Source organism: Pelodiscus sinensis, chromosome 10 (genome assembly GCF_052426305.1).
Source record: "Pelodiscus sinensis isolate ZL-2025 chromosome 10, ASM5242630v1, whole genome shotgun sequence".
In the NCBI taxonomy this organism is placed as follows: domain Eukaryota; kingdom Metazoa; phylum Chordata; order Testudines; family Trionychidae; genus Pelodiscus; species Pelodiscus sinensis.
Genome location: NC_143061.1, coordinates 4,660,808 through 4,685,111, shown reverse-complemented (window position 1 = coordinate 4,685,111; position 24,304 = coordinate 4,660,808). Strand labels below are relative to the sequence as shown.

Genomic DNA, 24,304 nt, shown 5'->3' with positions numbered 1-24,304 from the left:
GGAGAGAGGCGAGCCAGGCGTGAGACAGGCCGGTGCCGAGCGGGGAGCCCCCCCGAGGACGCGGCGCAGGTGGGGAGCGAGGTTGCGCGTGGCTCGCGTGGCGACAGCAGTTCGGTCCCGATTTCATGGCTCGTCGGTTCCGGGGATGGGGGGAGAAAGCAAATGCCCACGTCTGCCCGACCCACGATGTGTTCGCGCGGGGCTGACTGGAGGGAGAAGGGGAGCCGCCCTGCCCGGCTGCGTAGGGCTGAGGGTCAGGGAGTCACCATCCTACAACTCTGCACCTCCCGCCGTCCACACACAAGAACGTGACAACGGCCGCACTGGGTCAGACACAGCCCAGGGTCCTGTCTGCCGACAGGTGCCCCAGGCGGAGGAGACGGAACAGGGAATCATCACGCGCTCGCTCCCCTGTCGCCTGTTTCCAGCCTCTGACAGCTCCCTCAGGGTAGCTGGGAACCCTAGAGCTGTGTGTGTGCGTGTGTGTGTGTGTGTGTGTGTGTGTGTGTGTGTGTGTGTGTGTGTGTGTGTGTGTAATTCCCCTGCAGGACTGCTGGGCCGGGGCCCCTAGAGCTGTGTGTGTGTGTGTGTGTGTGTGTGTGTGTGTGTGTGTGTGTAATTCCCCTGCAGGACTGCTGGGCCGGGGCCCTAGAGCTCTGTGTGTGTGTGTGTGTGTGTGTGTGTGTATAATTCCCCTGCAGGACTGCTGGGCCGGGGCCCTAGAGCTCTGTGTGTGTGTGTGTGTGTGTGTGTGTGTGTGTGTGTGTAATTCCCCTGCAGAACTGCTGGGCCGGGGCCCTAGAGCTCTGTGTGTGTGTGTGTGTGTGTGTGTGTGTGTGTGTGTGTGTGTAATTCCCCTGCAGGACTGCTGGGCCGGGGCCCTAGAGCTGTGTGTGTGTGTGTGTGTGTGTGTGTGTGTGTGTGTGTGTAAGGGTCATGCTTGTCTCTGCTTCTCCTACTGGTCTGATCACCTTCTAAACCCTTAGGGCCAGATTCTGCTCTCCGCTACCCTGCATAACTCTGGAGTAACTGCATGGTGTCCCCCTGGTGTAAGCGTGTCTCAGACGGCTGAGGGAACCGTTTCCTTTAAAAGGCCTCTCCCGCTCCCCAAGCCGGCAGCAGATACGCAAGGATGGATTAAGGGGTCTAGAGCCTGGTCTGCAAAGCTGAGGGCTGACGGCGGGACCATTTCACTGGGGTTCCTTAGCGGATGAGGCGTGAGGTGATGCTGGGCTAGCCCTGCAGTGTAGGAGCTGGGCTGCTATATCCGCCGGAAGCTTTGATTCCCAGAATCTGGGGGCACTTTGAAGAGAGACAGACCCCGACCGGACCGTCTTCAGTTACTCTGCAGCAACCTGCCTGGAACTTAAAGGGAGGTTGCGGGGGGAAGAGTTAGGAAGAGGCACCAGCACATGGCTGGAATGCCAGCAGCTGTTGGAGACACTCCGGACATAGTTCTCCTAATAAGGAACCAAGGAGTCCTCCCATGTTGTCACCCAGCCTTGTGCTGCCCGCAACAGACTTTGCTACCTCAGAGGACAAGACTAAACCAGAAGAGGATAAAGGAGAGACTGAGAGAGGGCCAGGGTGGGAGGAGACCCAGGGACGGTGATAGCCGAGCAGCCTGGGCATGGAGCGGTCTTTCCCTGGGTCTCCTGAGCCCGTCCTTGTGCTCTCACGTTCGTTCACAGAGCGCGCCACGTCTTAGTACAGAGACTGTGTCCGGGATGCCTCTCCTGCCACTGGCAAACCCCCAGACCACGGCCCTGCCGCTCACAGCGCCGTAATGTCTCTGGAGAAAGCGCCGTCATTGACAAGTAACATTAGGAAAAGAGTGTGCGTCTTTAACTGCCTTGCATGCAGCTCGGTGGGAAGAGAACCCAGCACCACGGGCCCAGCCAACGTTCTGCCCACCACCAGCAGTTTGAGCAACCGCTGCAGCATGTCCACGTATCACAGCAGCCGGCACCCCGCATCCTTCTGCACCACCCGGAAAATGTCTCATGATGCCGCACCTTTGCCCCCAGCTCTGCTAACACTCAGCACTTTCCTGCGGGACACCCAGCTGCCATAGGCCCTGCACTGCTAAGAGCCGATGGAGATTCTCCTTGTCTCTGTGTGTTTGGAACCGCAGAATCTGAATTCTGTCCCCTCTTGAGCTACGAAGCTCAACACCATCCTCAGGGTGTGTCTAGACTACAGGGTTTTATCGAAAAAACGTCACTTGCGTCTAGACGGCAGCTGCGTTCTTTCGAACGTAAATTGAAAGAACACGGCAGTTTTTTCGATCGTGGTAAACCTCATTTTGCGAGGAATAGCACCTTTTTTCGAAAGTACTCTTTCGAAAAAAGGCGCTATTGAGGCTACGTCTAGACTGCAAGCCTGTTTCGAAAGAGCCTGTTTCGAAAGAGAGCATCTAGACTATAAGCAGATTTTTCGAAAAAGCGAGCTGCTTTTTTGAAGGAGAGTCTAGATGCTCTCTTTTGAAAAAGCACAGTTTGCATTCAATAGCGCCTCTTTTCGAAAGAGTACATTCGAAAAAAGGCGTTATTCCTCGTAAAATGAGGTTTACCACGATCAAAAAAACTGCTGTGTTCTTTCGATTTACTTTCGAAAGAACACAGCTGGGCTGTGTCTACACTGGCAAGTTATTCCGGAAAGTTATCCGCCTTTCCGGAAAAACTTGCCAGCTGTCTACACTGGCCGCTTGAATTTCCGGAAAAGCACTGACGATCTAATGTAAAATCATCAGTGCTTTTCCGGAAAAACTATGCTGCTCCCGTTCGGGCAAAAGTCTTTTTCCGGAAAACTGTTCCGGAAAAGGGCCAGTGTAGACAGCAGAGATTTGTTTTCTGCAAAAAACCCCGATCGCGAAAATGACGATCGGGGCTTTTTTGCGGAAAACCGCGTCTAGATTGGCCACGGACGCTTTTCCGCAAAAAGTGCTTTTCCGGAAAAGCGTCTTGCCAATCTAGACACGCTTTTCCAAAAATGCTTTTAACGTAGCCCTGCAGTCTAGATTCAAGTGAAGTTTTTCGGAAAAAAGGCTACTTTTTTCAAAAAAACCCTGTAGTCTAGACATACCCTGAATGCAAACTGTGCTTTTTCAAAAGAGAACGTCTAGACTCTCTTTCGAAAAAGTGTCTCGATTTTCTGAAAAATCTGCTTGTAGTCTAGATACTCTCTTTCGAAAGAGGCTTGCAGTCTAGACGTAGCCTCAGAGCCATGGAGTCCTGCGGGGCTATCGGCGTGTGGCAATATCGCAGAGTGCTTGTTTCTAGTACTTCGCTGCCAAAGGGCTACTTACCCACGGCTGTGTAATGGGCATCAAAGCCGGTGAAACGCTCTTCGTTGGAGAAGTCGGATCTGAATGTAAGGCCCATGTAAGAACCTCGAGACAACACTGCCTGTTGCCCAGGCGCCTGCTCTGTGTCTGTCGTCTCCCTGCCACAGAAAGTGGCCAAGACTTGGTCTTCAGCCTCGATCTATTAAAAGCCAAAGAAAGACTCCGTTGACACAAGTCATGGCTGGAGACGCACCAGTCAACCCAAGTGAGCCAGCCAGCATGATGCACAATATTCCCTGTTGATGCTACTCAGGGCTCAGGCCACCAAAGGGCATCGACAAGCAGAGGGAGTAGGTTTGGAAGTGTGGGCCGTGAGGTCGTTCGTCAAGCCTATCTCACGGCAAGGTAGACTTCTTCTGAAACCACCCGGGTCAGAGACACTAAGACCAGAAGGGCCCACCATGATCAGACCAGGAGTCCCCTGACACTGCACAAGTCATGGAACGTCATCAAACAGTTTCTGGAGAGGAGGGCGCTTTCCCCTGCGCCAGGGTAATTAACGCGACTGAACCCAGGCACGTGTGGTTGAACGTTGAGAAAGGCGTCTCCAGGCCATGAGGAACAGATTCGCTTTGAAGCTGGCCATTTGGCCACTGCTCTTGGGAGCATGTCCTGCGGCCCACGCCCATCCTGCAGCTACATGAAGCCCCCCTCCCTGGCTGTGTCTAGACTGGCAAGTTTTTCCAAAAAATCATCTGATTTTGCAGAAAAACTTGCCAGCTGTCTACACTGGCCGCTTGAATTTCCGGAAAAGCACTGACGATCTCTCGTAAAATCATCAGTGCTTTTCCGGAAATACTATGCTGCTTCCGTTCAGGCAAAAGTCTTTTTCCGAAAGACTTTTGCGCAAAAGGGCCAGTGTAGACAGCATAGTACTGTTTTCCGCAAAAAAGCCCTGATGGCGAAAATGGCGATCGGGGCTTTTTTGCGGAAAAGCGCGTCTAGATTGGCCACGGACGCTTTTCTGCAAAAAGTGCTTTTGCGGAAAAGCATCCTGCCAATCTAGACGCGCTTTTCCGAAAATGCTTTTAACGGAAAACTTTTCCGTTAAAAGCATTTCCGGAAAATCATGCCAGTGTAGACGTAGCCAGCCTGTGTAACGCACATTCTGTTTGCTGCGGCGGGAGGCGAGGGCCATCTCTCATGCAACCACTTGAAACGTTTCAGCAGGATGTCTTAATTAGCACGGCCGCGAAACAGCGGAGGGATGACTCTCTGGCGAGGTATGGGAAACAGTTTCCCTAGGGGTGCTATTGCTGCTTTAATTTACAACACTAGGTCTGCATTTGGCAGGAGAAAGAAATGGTGAGGAATGTCAGATTGACACAGCTCCCTCTCTATCTGCACAGCGTCTGAATGAACTTCCATTCGCCCCCAACCCCGCTGGCGCGCCAGGGAGCAGACGGCCTCCTGGGGACCATGCGGGATCCGTTTAATTCTAATCTCTCCACCGAGCCTGACAACAGGAGGCTTGTAGTGGGGCGGCTGCCCCCGCGCAGAAGATGGCGGGTTAAAGCAGCCCTTAGGGTGGCAGCGCAAAACCCAACCAATGGGGGGAGGTCTTGTAGAGAGCCAGTCAGGAGAAGGCTTGTTAGAGCAGCCAATCGGAGCCAGGGAGGGCTATATAAGAAGGGCTGCTAGGCAGGCAGTCTCTCCTTGGAGTGCCGGGGGGAAGATCTGGCTGCTTTAGAGGAGTAACTTCGGTTTAGAGGAGTTACTTGGGTAGGGTCAGGGCGCATCAAGGCGCTCCAGCCTGAAGATTGCCATGCGGAGGCCCCTGATGCAACGGGCGGGGAAAATGTTGGGCGACGGGGAAGTGGCCCAGGGAAACAGGCGGCGGGAGTTGGAGGAAGGGGAGCACGTGGCTGCTGGCTACAGCGTTTGGGTCGGGGCCCACCCCTCCGCCATATCCCCCACTTGCCACAGAGGGGGGTGGCTAGCACCCGGGCGGCAGTTTGCCCCTTGAGGTGAGGGGCTGGACCAGCACGCTGGGATTGACACCGCCGGCTCCGAGCGCTGCCAGGCCCTCCGTGACAACCGGCCCCGAGAGACCCCAGGCAAACGCTGCCGTGGCCGGGCTGTCCTGGGGCCGGCTCCGTGACCTCTGCCAGCTGCTGTGTACGACCCCCGCCGGCGCGGCTAGGAGCGTGGAATAGGAAGAGCCCCGCGTGGGGAGGGGGCGGCGTGGGACTGTGGCGTCTCACGTGGATTCTATTAAGGGGACGACTCAAGGGGCCGGCCCCCGGGGCCCAGAGGATCGGTCAGCTCTGACTGCCGGGGGGGCTTTCTGCTCTTGGGGTTTGGGTCCCCCGCCCCCAGGAGACAGCTGGGCGTGCCGCTCGGTGGGGGCCATCCGGACTGTCCTGGGAATGGGGGCTGGCGGCAGCGACCGGGCCTGTTTCTGTCGGGAGATGGAGGGGTGGGGGCCACATGGGGGCCTGCCCCAGCAAAACGAAGAGGCCTGAGAGGGCAACGGAGGTGAGAGGCGAGTGAGCGGGCGAGGGGTGTGTGTGTGTGTGACAAGCCTGTGTGTGTGAGGCGAGTGGGTGTGTGTTCACAGCAGTCCTGGGAACGGGTGCGGGTGGGGGTGGGTGTTGTGAGTTGGACAGGGCAGTGTTTGTGTGAGTGAGAGGTGTGTGTGTGTGTGTGTGTGTGTGTGTGTGTGTGTGTGTGTGTGTGTGTAAAAACTGTGAGCGTGACAAGCCTGTGTGTGAGGGGAGTGTGTGGGTGTGGTTGTGTGTGTAAAACCTGTGAGTATGACAAGCCTGTGTGTGTGAGGCGAGTGGGTGAGTGTGTTCACAGCAGTCAGGGGAACGGGTAGGGGGCAGTGGGTGTTGTGTGTTATGAGTTGGACAAGGCAGTGTTTGGGTGAGTGAGAGGTGTGTGTGTGTGTAAAAACTGTGAGCGTGACAAGCCTGTGTGTGTGTGTGCGTGTGTAAAAACTGTGAGCGTGACAAGCCTGTGTGTGTGTGTAAAAACTGTGAGCGTGACAAGCCTGTGTGTGTGTGTGTGTAAAAACTGTGAGCGTGACAAGCCTGTGTGTGTGTGTAAAACCTGTGCGTGTGACTGGCAGGAGGTTTCAAGTTGTTCCTAACACCCCAGCGAGCAGAGCTGCGAAATCCCCCCCCCAGTTAACACCACACAGGCGGAGGGAGCTGCCATGCGGAGGTGGTGAGCGTGGCCTGGCATCCGTTCCCCTCCCATCTCTGCCGGGCCAGGCCTGGGGTCTCAGCGGCCCTGGGGGCAACCCCCTGGCCTGGGTTGGAGAATTTCACTGCGGTGCCCCCCTGCCCCCAGCCTCGTGGCTTCGAGCCCCTGCCTCGCACCTCCCCTCCCATCCCGGGGTGCCAGGACCCACGTGGGACATAGGCCCCCATGCACGGCCCATCCTGTCTGCCATGCGGAGGCAGCGGTACAGCTGGGCCAGGGCCCACCGGGAAAGGGGGCAGCCCATGGGCCTTCGTGGGTTGAGACTCCTGATTACATCAGGGCGGGGCTTTGGGGTGGGGGCCACTGACCCGCTGGAAGCCAGTCGAAGGCCACACGAAACACAACAAACCAAACCCTCACTGATGTGGCCCCGGCTGAGGAGTATTCCCCTCGCACATCAGAGACAAGGGGGCCAGGCTAGTACGTTTTGTGGGCCCCCAGGCTCAGGGGTGGGGCCAAAAGTGAGGGATTCAGGCTGTGGGAGGCGGCTGCTGAGAAGCAAGTTTGGGTGGAGGGTCTGGGGGGAGGCAGGGTGCAGGAGTGGGTGGGGTGGGGGTCTGGGCGGGAGGCAGGGTGCAGGAGTGGGTGGGGTGAGATTTGGGGGGAGGCATGGTGCAGAAGTGGGTGGGGTGGGGGTCTGGGGGGGAGGCAGGGTGCAGGAGTGGGTGGGGTGGAGGGTCTGGGGGGAGGCATGGTGCAGGAGTGGGTGGGGTGGGGGTCTGGGCGGGAGGCAGGGTGCAGGAGTGGGTGGGGTGAGATTTGGGGGGAGGCATGGTGCAGAAGTGGGTGGGGTGGGGGTCTGGGGGGGAGGCAGGGTGCAGGAGTGGGTGGGGTCTGGGGGGAGGCAGGGTGCAGAAGTGGGTGGGGTGGGTGGGAGGCAGGGTGCAGGAGTGGGTGGGGATGTGGTGTCTGGGTGATGGGCAGGTGCTTAACTGGTGGAGGGGTACAGGGTTTGACAGCCAGTGCGGCTCCCCAATGCTGGGCGGGGGAAGCTCTGAGCCTTGGGGGCCGCCGGATCCAGGCAAGCTGGGGGTCGGATCTGGCCCCGGTTGCAGGGTCCCCGCCTCCAGAGTAAACGAAGAGCAAATGTTTCAAGGGGGAGCCGCCAACAGCCCTGGATGGATTGGACCCGGACTCGGGCGCAGGCCCCACGCCGGCGGCAGCAGTGCACGCACAGTCTCGCAGTACGGCGCCCCGGGCCCTGCCGGCGCGGTGTCCGACTGACCAGCGGCAGACCGGGCCCTGCGCAGAAGGCAGGCAGCCACCCGCATGGGGCATGGCTCCCGCAAGGCAGGGTTAACACTGAGAAAGAAAGCTGGCAGGAAACACTCCAGCGGGTACAACATGCGGCCGGCCGGCTGTTTGCCAACGCAGGCACCGTGAAGGCATCACCCGGCACTTTGCTCTCAGCACTGCTCACCCGGCCTGTGCCCCAATACCCCAAAGCCCCCTGGAGATACCAGCTGGGAGATATCACCACGCCCTCTGCAGCAGTCACCTCCACAACAGCTCCACGGTGCTGGAACAATGAGTCTGCCTGCCACTAGGGGGAGGGTCACGTGTATCAGACACAGGAGCCGTTCTGGGAGTGGGGTGTAACCTGGGGAACTCACTTCCACAGGACGGGAACACCAGCGGAAATATTGACGCCTTCCCTCCCGGCCACCAGATTCGAGCGATGAGTGAAGACAGGTCCCCAGCCTCAGTTCTGATCCCAAACTTTCCTCCCAGCTTCGAGGGGGTGAAGATCTGGTCTGGTTCTGCAGCAGAAGTGAGAACCTGTCCCCCATCCGTCGGTGCTCAACCTGCCTGCCGAGACTAAGGAGCTTGGGTCTCATGTCCCCAAGTGGCTTCATCCCTAATAATCACAGAATCCTACAACACTAGGACTGGAAGGGACCCCAACAGGTCAAGTCCCCTGCCCTCCCGGCAGGACCAAATACCATCTAGACCATCCCTGACAGGTGTGTGTCCAACCTGCTCTTCAATATCTCCAGGGATGGAGATTCCACAACCGCCCTGGGCAATTTATTCCGGTGTTTAACCACCCGGACAGGTAGGAAGTTTTTCCTAATGTCCAACCTCAACCTCCCTTGCTGCAGTTTAACCCCCTTGCTTCTTGTTCTATCGTCAGAGGCCAAGGAGAACAATTTTTCTCCCTCCTCCTTGTCACACCCTTTTAGGTACTTGAATAATAAGAAGCATCTTTGATCATTCTGCCAGGGCCCTGCATAATCTGTGATTCAGTCGGTACGAGGAGGCCGCACACGTTCAGAGCAGAGAACCTTGGCAGCAGACGTCCCTCTCCGATCTGTCCGTATCGCCCCCTCCTTGTGTCATGGTCCCAGCGAGCCTTCAGCCCTGCCCTCGGCCTGGTCCGCCTAATGAGCCGCTCGCATACATTACCCGCTGTATGTTTTGCTCGCCGCAATCCAATTAGTGCATTCCTGGGCGGGCAATGGCAGGGGTGAAGGGTGCGTCTCTTTACTGCCTGCTTTGTCCTGTTTTCCTGCCGGCGGCTGTTCCCAGTGCTGAGCCGAGCGGCCGAATTCCATTTGGAGCTTGTGAAATGTCATGCCCTTGGGGCTTTCGACACAGCTCTCCCGGCTGGCACGGCCCTGGTTCCCCCCACGCCGGTGTCCTACAAAGGGCAGGCTCGGCCAAACCATGCTGGCTCTGCCGAGGAGCGAGGGCGGCTGACGCCAGTCGAGGCTCCGGCCTGGACTAGGAAATTCAACGGCGCACAGGCGGCACGTCCGGGTGTGCCCCGGGAGGCCCCGTGTCCTCTGGGCTCCCCAACAACTGTCCACGCAGCAACCTCACGGCGCTCCTGACCCGGGCACAGGGCTGTGAGTCCCGGAGGCCAGGGGCCCAATGGGAAACGGGCCGAGCCAGTTTTGTGGTCCAGCTTGGAAGAGGGGTTGACCGCCGTGGCTCCGCTTTCAAAACAAGGAAGATGTTCTCTGCTCCCATTGATGTTTCCCGAAGGGACGCATCTTCTCTAGTGAAAACGTTGACCCCGTGACCCCGGACGGGGAGATTCAAACAAACAGCCGAGATTTAATTACCAGCCGGCTCTCGGGATGTAAATGATCTATGAAAAAGTACACAGTCCTCCGCAGCGGCAGCAAATATTAACCAGGGATGACGACCTCTCTGTTTATGTTACTGCCAGAGGCCTGTCACTGCGCCATGGGCTGCAGGGGATGGAGTCCAGCGCAGAGAAAGAGGCCCAGAGACCGTCAACGAGGCCGCTGCTGGGTGCTCAGAGCCCGGTTCTGCGGTGCTGACTCACATGGGAGGAGCCCCGGGGAGAACCCGGCATGCAGGGAAGGGGTCCAGATCCTGGCTCCGCGTTTGTGTCTCTAGCTACCCCAGTCTACTCCTGCCTCACCCCTCTCCAGGCTCACCCTCCGTCCACTGCCTGGCTTCTGACTTTGGTGCTAACCCTGGGCCCTGGCATCGGGCCTCTTGCTCCAGCCCTGACTTCTGCTCTAGCCACTGGGCATTCCCACCCCCTCCCCGGCACTGACCTCCGAGTGGCCATGCTGGGCCCAGCGACCTGTCTTCTGAGACTGGCTGGTGGTAGATGCTTCGGAGGGAATGCCCAGGGTGCCTGGTCCTTTAAGACGGGCGCGAGATTGTGCAAAGCTGGTGCTTCCGTGCATGGCCAAGATCCTGGAGCGTGCAAATGCACACGCGCAACGTAGGCAGCACGGGGCCCATTCGCCACCCAGGTCGGCGGCCACGATTCCCTTCCACCCGCAGGCCCTTTGGCCCATCGTTCAGAAAACGGCTTTAAAAAGCTCGATAGGCAGAGCCGGGTTCTCCAGACTGCAGGCTGTGCTCGTTGCAAGGCCAGGCTGGGAGGAAAGGCGCAGCGGATGAGGCGGAAGATGCACAAACCCGGAGCCAGGAATAAAGATAGAGCCACTCTGTCTTATCCTGGCGGGTAATGGCCTGCAGGGTCATTCCGGCAGGCAGGGATCAGTCAGATGCCGGGGTGTCCTCTGCACCCCTTGGGCTGGACCACCGAAGCTGGTGGCCTGTGTACGTGGGTGGGTGTGTGGGGAGTCATACGACAGTGCCCGTATGCCACTAGAGGATAGCCCTCTGCTGTCGGAATCTCCACTCTCGGCGTGCCATGAATCTGAGCACACGTTGCAGTCGAGCCTTTCTGGGAAGGTTGTCGATTGCATCACATGGTAAATACGGATGTCCCTTTCCCATAACACCAGAACTAGGGTGACCGGGTGAAATGGACAGGCAGAAGGTTTAAAACAAACAAAAGGAAGTTTTTCTTCACTCAGCGCACAGTCGACCTGTGGAACTCCTTGCCAGAGGATGTGGTGAAGACCAGAACTTTACCAGCGTTCAAAAAAGAACTTGATACATTCATGGAGGGCAGGTCCGTCAATGACAATCAGCCAGGATGGGTAGGAGTGGTGTCCCTAGCCTCTGTCAGAGGCTGGGAATGGGTAACAGGAAAGGGATCATTGGATGATTCCCTGTTCTGTTCACTCCCTCTGGGGCACCTGGCATAGGCCACTGTGGGCAGACAGGACACTGGGCCAGATGGAACTTTGGTCTGACCCCGTGTGGCTGCTCTGATGTTCTTATGTAGCGCTGTGATCTGAGCCCTGTGTGGAGGCATCCGTAAGGGGGGGCCCCCGAGCGCCATGCACATGTGCAGAGTGGTACGGCTCGGGGCTGGGAAAACACTCACCGTCACAGGCAAATCCCCAAGGGTCCTTTCACGGCAGCACGTCGCAGTCTCATGGTGACGCGGGACAGCGACACCCCCTGATGTTCTCCGGCTCCGTGCGGCTGGAGCGTGGCACCAGACGGATCCATTTCACGGTGTTGCACACGCTTGTGAAAACATGCCACTGGGGCGTCGTTTGGTCCTCCGCAGTCCAGCCTGGCCTGCGATATGCTTTACCGGAGACATCTCTCGGGAGCTGGATCTCCACCAGTTTCTTCCACATCCTAGGGACGGCACACTCAGAGCTGGAGCGCAGAGCTCGAATGGCCCCCGGCCGATGCTTTGCATCCCAGGCTCGGGATAAAGCTCCTGTCCTCGGGGCAGTCACGTAAGTATCACAACACAACGAGGGTGTGACGTAGTGGGGGTACCTGGCTGGTTTCTATGCTGCTGGCTCTGGGGTAACCCCCCCTGTCTGCCGTGGGTACCACGACCCAGCAAAACAGGATGAGTCACTATGCAAACTAGTATTGCCAGACACCCCCATGGAGAGGAACAAAGGAAGGTGGAATGATGCCCTGGCTGGGGGGCAGGGCTGGGAGAGAGTTAGTTGCTGGCTGGAAGCATGGAGGAGACAGCCTAGGGAAAGGGGCTGGAGTTTAGGGGCCCAGTCTCCCCCATCTCAAGGGGGCCTGAGGCATCCTAGCCCAGCTCTGTGACCAGATTACATCCGTGCTGTGCTGTATCCTGGAGAGGCAATAAACTTCCCCTATTCCACCGGCTGGTGCAGTCTGTTTGTGCCATTTCGGGGTGCAGGAGACGGGGGACCCCCAACGCGCCGTCACACAGGCTCGGGATAAAGCTCCTGTCCTCGGGGCAGTCACGTAAGTATCACAACACAACGAGGGAGTTCCCTGATCCAATGTGGTTTTCTCTGTAATGTCCAGGCATGTCAACATGCGGCAATGGATCTGAACAGCTAGTGCGGAATAAACCTGGGGAGGGCACACGTCCTTTTGGATCCAGAGTGACTTCTGTTCCACAACAGAGTGTTCACATGGGGAGCAATCCCAGAAAAGTTAGAGCAGACCTCAGAGACTCTCCTTGCCCCGTCTACAAGATGCGACCTCCAGAAAGCAACTAAGCACTTGCTAACATTTCCCTGACTCCAGTGGCCCTTTGTAGAAACTTAAAGAATTGCCTGAATTAGGGCTGGTGCCAAAACAGGGGAAGGGACGTGGCTCAGACTCAGGGCATCCAGCGTGTGATGTGATCGCCTCATTCAAAGGGGTGACCGTTAATTAGAATAAAGAAAGTCCCAGAATAAAATCAATGTCAGGAATGTCTAAGCTCAGCCCTGCCCCTGCCAGCTGGTGTGCCGGGCTAGCGCCTGTGCCAGAAATCCCTGGGGTGCGCACAAAATTGCAGGAGCATGGGGAGATTTTCAAACCCAGCCGAGGGCTTTGGATGGAATCCCTCTCTGGCACATCCCAATGGGGCTTGTGCGTCTAGGCGGTTATTTTAAGCCTCAGCGGCTCGCTGGGACCCTCCACCCAGCAGGGTAGGTCCCAGGCCCGTTGCATGCTGGGATTGAGCCGGGCTGCTGGCCAGCCTGCTGAACAATTTACTGGCAAGGGGGGTGGAAATGCATGTAGTCTGTAGCATTAATTTATGAGCTTTTGCTTATCGGTCAATCAGTCGACTGCACTAGTACACCCTCTAGAACCCCTAGAGGACCAGCAGAGTCTGTGGAGCTGGTAGATGATGGGATCTTGTGGGATGATGGGGCTGGCAGGATCCCAGGGGTCTGGCAAAGCCCATGGTGGCAGGACCCTGGGGGGCTGGAAAAGTGTGTGGGGTTAGCACTTTTGGGGGGTCACCCAGCAGCTGGGATCCATGGCTGGAGGAGCCAGCAACGGGGCCAGCCTCCAGGTGCGGGGAAGCTGACTGCAAAATCTCGGGGTGCTAGAGCCCCTCCCCCCGCACTCCTACTTTCTGCACCCATGTTGGGGCCCTGTTTATAGAGGCCCGGGGCACTCACAGCTACCACTGGAGTCAACGCTGTGAACATATGTATTGCTGAATAATGCTAAGTACTCTGCAATCTCACCTCCTGCGTGGTTCAAATTGGCCCCCCCAGGTTAGAGAACACCTGTGACCGACATAGCTCCGTGCCTCAGTTTCCCATCTGTGCAATGGGGGCAATGGCACCGCCCAGCCTCATGGGCGGGCTGTGAAAATATCCACTATGAACGTCCGTGAAGCACTTTGTTCTAAGCCCCCTCCTGGGAGAACCCGCAAGGAAAAGTCATCTGTCCTGTCTGACGAGCCAATCAGAAAGCAGAGATTTGGAACTGGTCTCTGATTGGCTCGGAGGTGATTCATCCTTTGCCCTGAATTCAGCCGCTGGCGGTCAAGGGGCCTTCACCCAGGTCGGCGTATTGGCTAACACGGCGCCGTGCTGACTTCTGGGAAACGAGCCACGTGACTTTCTTCTTCCTGTCCTGAGCCAGGGTGTTCTCCTGTGTGAAAGTGCGGGGCACAGTGTGTGTGCGCAGGGTGTGTGTGCGCAATGACGCTCCAGAGCGCATCGGGCAGGGCGCAATCCAGCACCACCAAGGGAGAGTGTCCAACCGGCCTGTAGAGCAGAATCCACCAATGTTGGCAGGAGCCGGAGAGGACGGAAATCTCTGCAGAGTCACACAGCCGCTCGGACACTCTCCTGACTTCTTTCTCGCCAGGTCCCCTGGCTCGGGACGCTGTCACAGTGTCATCCGCGCACGCCCGGATCGTTTTCAGGCCCCCGTCGAAACAGCCCGGTGGACGCATCTGAGCGTTTCAGAGCAAGCATGTCATTCCCTGGCTGAGGCTCGGCGGCTAGATTTCAGCCTGGGGTGCATTTATACAGCTGGGCGCGAAATCCCTGGGAAACAGGCCAGCTTCTTGTGGAAGCCCAGGGGCAAGGAGTCTTCTGCGGCCCCGGGGCCCAAGAAAAAGGCTTGTTATGAAGGGAAGGTTGGGGGAGGGAGTAAAGGGAAAAGCTTGGAACGGGGGGGAGGGGGAGGTTCAACAAATTCTCTCGTCAAGCGCATTGGCTTTTTGTAAAATTACTTGCGGGGGGGGGGGGGCACGTCTAGACTGTGGGGATTTCCGGGATACCGGAGATAGCCCAGGAAAACTCGGCCGCGTTCAGGGAATGCGCTTGCTCTTCTGCTTTTCTTTTTGCAGAACAGCGAACATGCTCTGTCGGGGAGCCCTGTATAGCTCGTTCGACGAGGAATAAAGGCTCCGCCGAAAGAAGAGGCTTTCCCGCCCTTTGGCACCATCTAGACAGGGCCAAATGGTGGAAAAGTGTCTTCTGGAAAAGCAATCGGAGCGCAATTTGCGTAGCTTTTTCCAATAAACGGGTGTAGTCTAGACCTAGCCTGTCTGTGTATGTGTATGTGTGTGTGTGTATGTGTGTTTAGGTGTGTGTTTGTGTGTATGTGTGCATATGTGTGTATGTGGGCATATGTGTGTGTACGTGTGTGTTTGTGTGTGTGAATATGTGTGTGTAGGTGTGTATGTGTGTGTGAGTATGTGTGCATATGTGTGTGTACGTGTGTAGGTATGTGTTTGTGTGTGTGAGTATGTGTGTGTAGGTGTGTATGTGTGTGTGTGTCTATGTGTGCGTGTGATCTTCGCTCTTGGGTGAGACCCAGGAAAAGCAGAAAGGACTAATCAAACAGCAGCGCATGCTGTTAGGAAGGAAAACGGTGCCAGCCCGAAAGAGGCAACCACTAAAGTCGGAAAAATAGAATGCAAACGTTTCTGTGGTGTGTTCCCAAAGCAGAAATGTAAATCAGCTGAGACGGGGGCGAAGGCGTGAAACTCAGCTCCTGATCCGCCGTCCTCCCGCCCAATGATCCATCCGTGGGGGTTGGAACTGGAGGTTGGGTTTGGCCTCATCTCTGCTGACACCCGACAGCGATGGTGACGTAAGTCCAGGCTGAGCACAGAGCTGACTAGTGCCATATTGCCGTGTCTGGCGCGCTTTGGCAGTGTTGATCGGCGAGCCCCGGACGGGCTGGGGACACGCCAGGTGGCTGGAGAGGCTCTTTCAGAGGAGGTGTCAGCCCAAAATCTCTCATGGCTCAGGGCTTATTAGAGCTCCCATAGAGAGATCTCCCTCAGAAAGTCCTACCGACAATTGGGTGACTGTAAAAGACAGCCTGGAAGTCTGGATCTAAACGCTACCAGCCAATCTCTGCTCCTGTAATGGGCCAGACGGGGTGGGGCAGATGTGCTAGGCAGGGGGAGGCGTTGCCTTCCCAACCCGCCAGCCTGGCCCCGCCCAGACTCCGCCCCTCGAATGCCTGTTGTAGTTGCACTGGGGGCTCAGTGTTGCTGACGCCCAGTGCCCACCCTGCCCGTTCTCTGGCCTGGGGAAGCTGGGAGCGTGCTTGGGTGAGGGGGGATGTGGCGTGCTGTCCCTCCTTGGAGTGTGGGGGGAGGAGCAGGAGGCAGCTTGGTTTCTGTGGAGGCAGGGCCTTGGCAAAAGGGGCGGGGCTGGAGGCTGGCCTACCTGAGCCCTGTCTTCATCCACCACCCTTGGGCCAGACAAACGTTTGGGCCCGATGGCCTTTGGGCAAGTCTGGGACCAGAGTCAAGCTTAGCAGCTCAAGTCAACGTAAGAACATAAGCATGGCTGTACTGGGTCAGACCAAAGTTCCATCTAGCCCAGTATCCTGTCTGCCGACAGTGGCCAGCACCGGGTGCCCCAGAGAGGGTGGACCGAAGACAATGATCAAGCGATTTGTCTCCTGCCATCCCTCTCCAGCCTCTGACAAACTGAGGCCAAGGACACCATTTTATCCCCTGGCTAATAGCCTTTTATGGACTTAACCTCCATGAAATTATCTAGCTTCTCTAAACTCTATTATAGTCCTAGCCTTCACAGCCTCCTCTGGCAAGGAGTTCCACAGGTTAACTACACGCTGTGTGAAGAAGAACTTTCTTGTATTAGTTTTAAACCCGCTACCCATTAATTTCATTTGGTGTCCTCTAGTTCTTCTATTATGGGAACTAATAAATAACTTTTCTTTATCGGCCCTCTCCACACCACTCATCTCACCACACCGTATCTAATGACTTGAACTGAGTCTGGTCTGAAGTGGCCCCAGGATTCTTCTTCCCCAGAGGCAAAGCCTGCAAGGACCAGTGAGCCGTCGCCATGGAGAGCAAGGCACCGGAAAAACCTTTCCAAATGAAGGACATTTTCCAGGCATGGGTCTCCAGTGCTGGGCCTTAGCGGATGCCCGGGCTGCCTTTGCCACCTGCACGAGCCTGACACATTTACCACCACAGGGTCTCCTGAGTGAGCAGCACAGCGCACTGGCCTTTGGGCTCAAGTTCACACGTGGGGTCTACAGCCAGTATCTGAACATCCTGCCTGTCCCTCCCCACCACATCGAATCACAGAGTCACAGAACACTGGAACTGGAAGGGCCCTCGCAAGGGCATCAAGTCCAGCCCCCTGCCCTCCCGGCAGGACCAAGCACTAGAACATCCCCGACAGGTGTCTGTCCAAGCTGCTCTTCAATATCTCCAGAGATGGAGATTCCACAACCTCCCTGGGCAATTTATTCCAGTGTTTCACCACCTGGACAGGTAGGAAGTTTTTCCTAATGTCCAACCTCAACCTCCCTTGCTGCAGTTTAAGCCCCTTGCTTCTTGTTCTATCCTCAGACCAAGGAAAACAATTTTTCTCCCTCCTCTTTGTAACGCCCTATAGGTGCTTGAAAGCTGCTATAGCATCCCCACTCAGTCTTCTCTTTTCCAAACGAAACAAGCCCAATTCCTTCAGTCTTCCCTCCTAGCTCATGGTTTCTAGACCTTTCATCATTCTTGTTGCTCTTCTTTGGACCTTCTCCCATTTCTCCACATCTTTCCTGAAATGCGGTGCCCAGAACTGGACACAATCCTCCAACTGAGGCCTAACCAGCGCAGAGCAGAGCGGAAGAACGACTTCTCGTGTTGTGCTCACAACACTCCTGGTCATGCAGCCCAGAATCCTGTTGGCTTTTTTTGCAACAGCATCACACTGTTGACTCCTATTCGGCGTGTGGTCCACTCTGACCCCTACATCCCTTTCTGCAGGGCTCCTTCCTAGACAGTCGCTTCCCATTCTGTGTGTGTGAAACGGATTGTTCCGTCCTCAGTGGAGCACTTTGCATTTGTCCTTATTAAACTTTGTTCGTTTGTCTAATTAAGAGCATCCCCGATCTACTTTTGCCATTGGCTGATATGCGCCAACTCCGTTAGTTTCCCACTTGGAAAGGCCACTCCTGTGCCCTGTGAACATGAAAAGATCCCTTCCTACGCCATCGCCACACTCCCTCCTACCCGGGCACCCTGCATGCCCGTCTGGTCCTTGCTTTGACCCAGTCCAACCACGGCACGGAGCGCTTGGTGCATCTTACCTTCACGTAGTCGTATTCACAGAGGTAGGACGATTCCAGGTCAAAATGCATGAAGTAGAGTTTGATCCTAAATCCGTCCGGCACAGAAATATTCCAGGTCACTTCAGAGTCACTGGGGTAGGATTCGGGGAAGTTCGGGGACTGGATCTCCCCAAACATGTCCGTCAGCTCCACGGCACCCGCATTGGCAAGCAGGAAGGCACAAAGGGACCAGGCCAGAAGGTACCTGCAAAACACCATGAAGATCAAGTTAATGTTTCCTCATGCTGGACGCCATCGATCTGGGTTGTCCCATGTTCTGGGAGGTGTGTGTGGGGGGGGATCTATTCTAGACCAGCTCTCTATGGCTGCAGGATGGGCAGCGAGAACGGTTTTTGTGGATGTGGTTTGATCACATGGACACGTCTCACGTAGCGGTCCCCTGCCAGTGCGGGGGCCTTAGTGACACCTCGGTCTCCCCTCCCTGTGGCACCCACTTTAGTCTGCCGTGGCATGCCAACTGCCAGCCCGTGGGCCCGACCCAGCCCAGGGAACGACTCCGCTTGCCTCTGAAACGCATCTGCCTCCTCGGCAGCCCTGCTCTCCAAAATGGCCACCCTGAATAGAGCCACCTCACTCGCACCGTTGAAGGGCGCCATTTTGTAGCGCACGTCCTTCCGCACATGGCCCCGGGTGGTGCACGGCCCAACGAGCAGCCAGCTGGGGGCACCGCAACAGTGGAATCACCCCTTGAGCTTAAGATTGGGGTAACTAGGTAGAACGTAAGAGCCGGAGCTGAGAGGCGAGGATCACACGGTACCTGCTGGCTCCTCTCTGAAGCCAGGAATGGCTCCCCCCTTTAGCAGTGACTCCGGTGGGACCTCATCTCACCCAGCCGGCGGACACTCACGGAGCCTGACGTCCCCTTCTCCCCATGCTGGAGGGAGTGGTCAGTGCTGACCCACACCAGGACTCAAGTCTCTGAGAAAGACACAGCGCGCCGGAGCAGTCTCCATAGGGACTAGTCAGCCACGTTGCAATCTGGGCACACGGCCTCCTCCCAAACCCAGGGCCCCAACTCGCGGTGAGGAACAGTCGGCTGCGCACTGAGGCCGCTGAGCTCAGGAAATTGAATTTAATGGAAGAATAAACGTCCGGCAGCGTAATGAAATAACGGAGCCTGCAAACGGACTTAATGAAAGAATCGTGGCTCCCATCGCGAAGCGGCGGATTGTTTGCCCTCGTCTGACGAAACCTGGGCCAGCCGGGGGTTGGACTCCCCTCAGACCGCTGCAGCGCGGATACCATCGCCACTGGGGGGTGTCTCTCCTCAGGGTAGGTAATGTACCTCATACGCAGGCTGTCTCTAGGGCCGTAAAAGAATTCTTCTGCTGACCCACTGGGGACTAGGGTGGCAGTGGCTTCATGTTGCAGGGCTGTGGATTTCTCCCACCTTTGAGAGGCACAGCTAGGCCAGGGGAAAGTCCCGGTGTAGATCAAAGCTGACTCTCTGAGCTTATAAATCTCCATTACTGTACTGCAATGAACATGCTCTTCATGTTACATAAGGGGAGAGTAAAGTTAAATTCCTTTCTTTCTTTCTTTCTTTCTTTCTTTCTTTCTTTCTTTCTTTCTTTCTTTCTTTCTTTCTTTCTTTCTTTCTTTCTTTCTTTCTTTCTTTCTTTCTTAATAAAGTTACATTCTTGTCTATTCCTTCCTTCCTTCCTTCCATAGGCATTATCCTCAATTTACAGAGGTGGAAACTTGCACACTCTGGCTACGTCTAGACTGCAAGCCTCTTTCGAAAGAGGCTTTTTCGAAAGCTACTTTTGAAAAGGCCTCTTTCGAAAAAGAGCCTCTCGACTGCAACCAGTACTTTCAAAAATGCAAGCCACTTTTTCAAAAGAGAGTAGCACCTAGGCAGTCTGGATGCTCTCTTTCAAAAAAGCACAGTTTGCATGACATAGCGCCTTTTTTCGAAAGAGCATTTTCAAAAAAAGGCGTTCTTCCTCGTAAAACGAGGTTTTCGGCGGTCGAAAAAACTGCCGCGTTCTTTTGATTTCCTTTCAAAAGAACGCGGCCGCAGTCTGGACGCAGGGGAAGTTTTTTTTAAAAAAGGCCACTTTTTTTTGGAAAACCCCTGTTGTCTAGACACACCCTAGAGAGGTTAAGGTCCAGGTCCTCAAAGGTCAGTTGGCACCTAAATTACTCTGAAATCAGTGGAAATTAGAATCCATTTCTCAGGTTTTTTCTCTGGTGCTGGCTCTAGGGGCTATGTCTAGTCTGCAGTTTTCCTCTGGGATACTGGAAAAGCAATGCTACATCCAAGGAATGCGTCCGCTTTTCCAAAAAAACTTTCGGAAAAGCGGACACATTTTTTTTGCCATCCCTGCGAGCCTCGTTGTGTCGAAAGAGGAGGTTTTTCCGAAATTTGGCCTCTCTCGAAAGAAAAGCAGAAACAGAAACGCAACTTGCGTATCTTTTTCTGACTTTTCTTTGTAGCATAGACGTAGCCTAGGTGACTTGTCCAAAATCACAAGAGCGTTTGGATTCTATGTCTGTCCCAGGTCCCAAGACATTGCTGCTAATAATCCCGCCAACCTGATGCTCAGTCATGTGCTTCTTTTCTGGCACAAACATCTTACATTCGTGTGAGTATTTTTTAAAACAAAACCAGTGAAAACAGATCTGCTTGGCCTTAGTCATTCTGCCTCTACCGTTCTTGACACTGACCAGAGACAAAGCAGTTTAATTCCATTAGCCACATGAATAAAAAGCATCCATAAAGGCAGCAGGTAAAAAAATCAGATCAATTAAAATATTGTTTCAGTTGTAAAAACAAGGTACTCAGGTCTTGTCCCTCACAAGCCAACGGAACTATTTATGCACTAAGTGTGTATAAGTGTTTGCAAGATCGACACTTGAGTTGGCTACGACCGTGAAGAAATTAAAACGATCTCTATGGATTATTTTTAACCTGATGGTTAAACCTCTTCAAAGCAGAGTGGTAGATATCTGGGGATGGTCACTTTCCTCAGCATTTGCTGAGAAGCGGAGAAAGTTAAGGCGCACTGAGAAATCGGGATCAATTTTTCTCTCAGTGCCAGTGAGTTTTAACATGCAACTTTCTGATGGCTTCTTCAAAAACCACAAAAATGTGCAAAGGGAAAAATCTGTTTCTCTTCTGGTAAGAATAAATCTGTGAGGCCAGATTCACAGCTGGCGCAAACCAGGCAGCCCCACTGACTTTGATGGAGCAATGCGAATTTGCACCCGCTAAAGATTTGGCCTGTTATGTCTTTGCTTTCTCGGTAACGGAGGAGGAAAAAGAAGATCAAACTTCTAGGCCATGCCAGGAAAGTCTTATTCTCAGGAAAGGGAGAGAAATGACTTTGGTGTGAGCCGAGAAACAGAAACATGTACAGTATGTCACGCCTTTGCTGAAACTCACACTTTTCAGACACTCAGCAAACGCTGTGTAAATAAAGCACTCTGCAGCAATAATATCCCACGCTTTCTTTGCACCCCCCAAAAAACCAGCCTGCATCCCCCCATCAGCTAGAATTCCCGGGGACTCCAGCATGCGTTCCCAGCACTGGCATGAAGTGGAGATGCGGGTCATGTTTTACTTGCTGCTGCCCTTGCAGACGAAGCAATCAAAAAAAAGCAATCGGCAAAGTATTTTCCAGCGGCAACCCCCCCTTCCTTGGCTCTGTCCAAATAGCGTGGGAATCTCTTTGCTTGTCAGTTTCCCAGATGGGCACTTACCTCATTTTGCTGCTGCTGGTGTTTTCTGATCTGCTCAGATCGAGGGTGTTTTTGGTGTAGGCTTGCTTGTCCCAAACGCGCCTGCGGTCTGCCTTATCTTTGTTCCACAGAGATGTGTATGTGTGTGTGTGTGTGTGTGTGTCTGGCATTCTCCATGCAGATCACGCCTTCCTTTGCTTGCTACAGTTCTACACACACAAACCTGACTGGCCTGAATCTATCCTCTGCTCAGCCCGGCTGGCCTCCCAGTCCCTCCTCTGACTCCGCAGGGCTGTCTCCCGGAATTCAACAAAAGCCACCGGGCGCAGCTAGGTTGGTGTCTTTCGAAATCTGCCAGGTTGTGCGTATGTGTTTGTGTTGGCCGTTTTTTTTTTTCCAGGCAGCCGTGCCAGATGGCTAAAATTGCTTCTCCACAGGGCACGCTGCAGAGACACCAGCCCCGTGCGAGCTGGGAATGTATGAAACACAAAACTTGCCCAACAGAAATAACCGAAAAGAGACTTGGGCCCCGGTGCTGGAATCCAGATCTGGGGGTCTGAGACCGGATTTCAGCCTCTCTTGCAGTGCCAAAGCAGCTTGCAGTTTGGGGTGGCACTCTGGTTTCGGAGAATATCCCGATCATGACAGTCAGGCCCAGGCGCAGATCCGGGTGTCCAACCTCCGCGAAGCTCTGGAGGCGTTGCTCTGGGGTTAAAGGTAACATTCAGGCTGGATTCGGTTCTGGATTTAGAACCCCTTTCAGCGGAAGGCTGTAAGTCTTTGACCAGGCCGGCAAAAGGAACCATTAAAACCCAGGATGCTTTCTCACCCCACACGGCTGCATTTCCCCCTTGCTCTGAACAAAAGGAACGCTTTGCTTCTCACAGATACGGGGAACAAAGTCGAGGCAGGCTGCAAACAAGGGGACTGTCAGCCAGGAAGCCAAAACAGCACCCGCTCCTCTGCCAGACGGGATGCCCTTTGACAGTTTCAGAGTCCAGTCTGAATAGCAGCATCCGCTTAATCCAGCTCGTGTAAATCCTGCCGACACCCCGAGGCAGGCCTGGGGACATACGCTGCATGTTAAATACACGCCCAAGCAGGGATGTGTTGGCAACACTTATGCTAAACAGCATGTTTCTCAAACCTCCCAGGACTTTTCCAGCGCTCTGATGCAGGGCGGTGGCGCTGCAGTTAAAGGGGCCCCGGTTGGTTTAAGGCCCCTACGTTTGCCTGAAGGGCCGGTGTCTTCTCCAGCTCCCGGCCACCTGGAGGATGGTTGCAAATGAAGACAGGGGAGTATTTTTGCTCTGCGTTTGGCCATGTTTCCTGTCAGTGTGTGTGTGTTTGGGGGGGGAGGAGGCTGTCAGCTTCGCTGCTGCCCTCTGTTGTTCGTGTGGGACGTCTCCGCCGCCGCAGGGGAAGAAATAACGTTTTTCATTAAAAAAGAGGAAAAGGTTATTGTAAAAGTCACAAAATGTCAGGGGGAGGGGTTCTGAGTGAGGCTCCGCGGCTGCTATTTCCCTCCCAATCGCTGGTTTATTTTGGAAGTTCTAATGGGTCATCAGGACACAAGTCCCCCGGGATCCGCCACACAGGATCCTACAGCCACGGGCGGGGGGCCAAGGTAGGGCTGGGGGAGGCAAGCCCCTAGCTCCGCCCCCAGTCCTGCCTCTTGTGCCCAGGCCACGCCCCCATCACGGGGAGGTGAGGCGGCGCTAGGCCCAAGCTGCCCCAGCCCAGAGTACAGGGAGGGAGCGGGGTGGGCAGCCCCAGACTTGCCAGCCCGTGAGCACAGGGAGGGTGGGGTCTAGAGGCAGCAACGCTCCGCCCCCAGTACTCCTACAGCCTGGGCCTGAACAGTGACCCCGCAATTAACAGCCCCTTAGCCGGAGCCCCATGAGCCAAGTCAGCTGGCCCGGGCCAGCCACAGGTGTCTAACGAAACCTACCCCTGGCTTGGGTTCCCCAGACCGGAAGGGGAGCTCTGCAGAAGCTGAACAGGCTCGTGTTTCCGCTAATATTTTTCATCCATGGGCGGAATAAAGTTTGTTACACGCACCAAGGAAAGTGTGGATGTGCACCACCAGTAGGAACACATGCTGCTGGGTTTGGGTGGCTCTGGGTGGTCTGCTCCTCAGCTGGTCAGCACCTGAATCTCTCCTGGGCGGCCGCCCAAGCGCTCAGCATACAACGAGCCCCGCTAACAGCTTGCCTTTCTCGACAACAGAAGCTGGCCCCATGAAACAGATTCCCTCCTGGTCGCACTGTGGGCTGCAGCCCCCAACCCGCAGGGCTGTGTCATGATGCCTTGCTGCTGTAGCTCCCATCCCAGCCCCTTTCGACCAGCCAGACAGCACGCAGGTCACCCCAGACACACACTGCCTTCCACCAGCCTGGGTCATCACCTGCAGGGAGACCCCAACACGCTCCCAGGCCTGAATCTCCCCCGCACGTGTGTGTTCTGTGCTCTCCAGCCCTCTCCTGGACAATTTCAGAGAATCCTAGAAGCCCAGGGCTGGCGGGGACCTCAGGAGCCACCGTGTCCAGCCCCCTGCCCAAGGCAGGACCAGCCCAACTCAACCAACCCAGCCAGGGCTGTGTCAAGCCGGGACTTCAATACCTCTAGGGATGGAGACTCCACCCCTCCCTCGGGAGCCCGTCCCAGTGCTCCCCACCGCCCCGATGAAATATTGTTCGTTCTGCCAGCTGCCTTTGATGCTGATGGCAATGAGGTCACTTCCGAGTCCTTGGACCAACCCATAAAGGGTCCGTAGCTGGTTCTGTGCTGAGCCGCGGCGGTGCTGGGACAGGCCGTGCATTCAGTGCTGTGTGTCGGCAGGATGGGGGCTGCTCC

At 55.6% G+C, this 24,304-nt stretch overlaps 1 protein-coding gene across 6 annotated transcripts in view; it reads right to left on the bottom strand.

The window, feature by feature from the left end:
* Positions 1-22,454, bottom strand: part of MASP1 (MBL associated serine protease 1) — a 60,042-nt gene extending 37,588 nt beyond the window's left edge. For 2 of the 6 annotated variants that reach the window (XR_016350333.1, XM_075938223.2), the window contains exons 1-3: positions 21,470-22,454; positions 17,723-17,948; positions 3,308-3,485 (exon numbers count right to left, since the gene is read on the bottom strand). Coding sequence is in view for 5 of the 6 variants with exons in the window: in XM_075938223.2 (XP_075794338.2) it covers positions 3,308-3,485; positions 17,723-17,948; positions 21,470-21,618 (553 nt within the window). In the remaining variant the exon portion in view is untranslated. Of the gene's footprint in view, positions 1-3,307; positions 3,486-8,169; positions 8,362-8,962; positions 9,324-17,722; positions 17,949-21,469 lie in introns of those variants that run through there. The other 4 variants (XM_075938226.2, XM_075938224.2, XM_089780703.1 and 1 more) reach the window with 4 other exon arrangements.
* Positions 22,455-24,304: the final 1,850 nt, after the last annotated feature.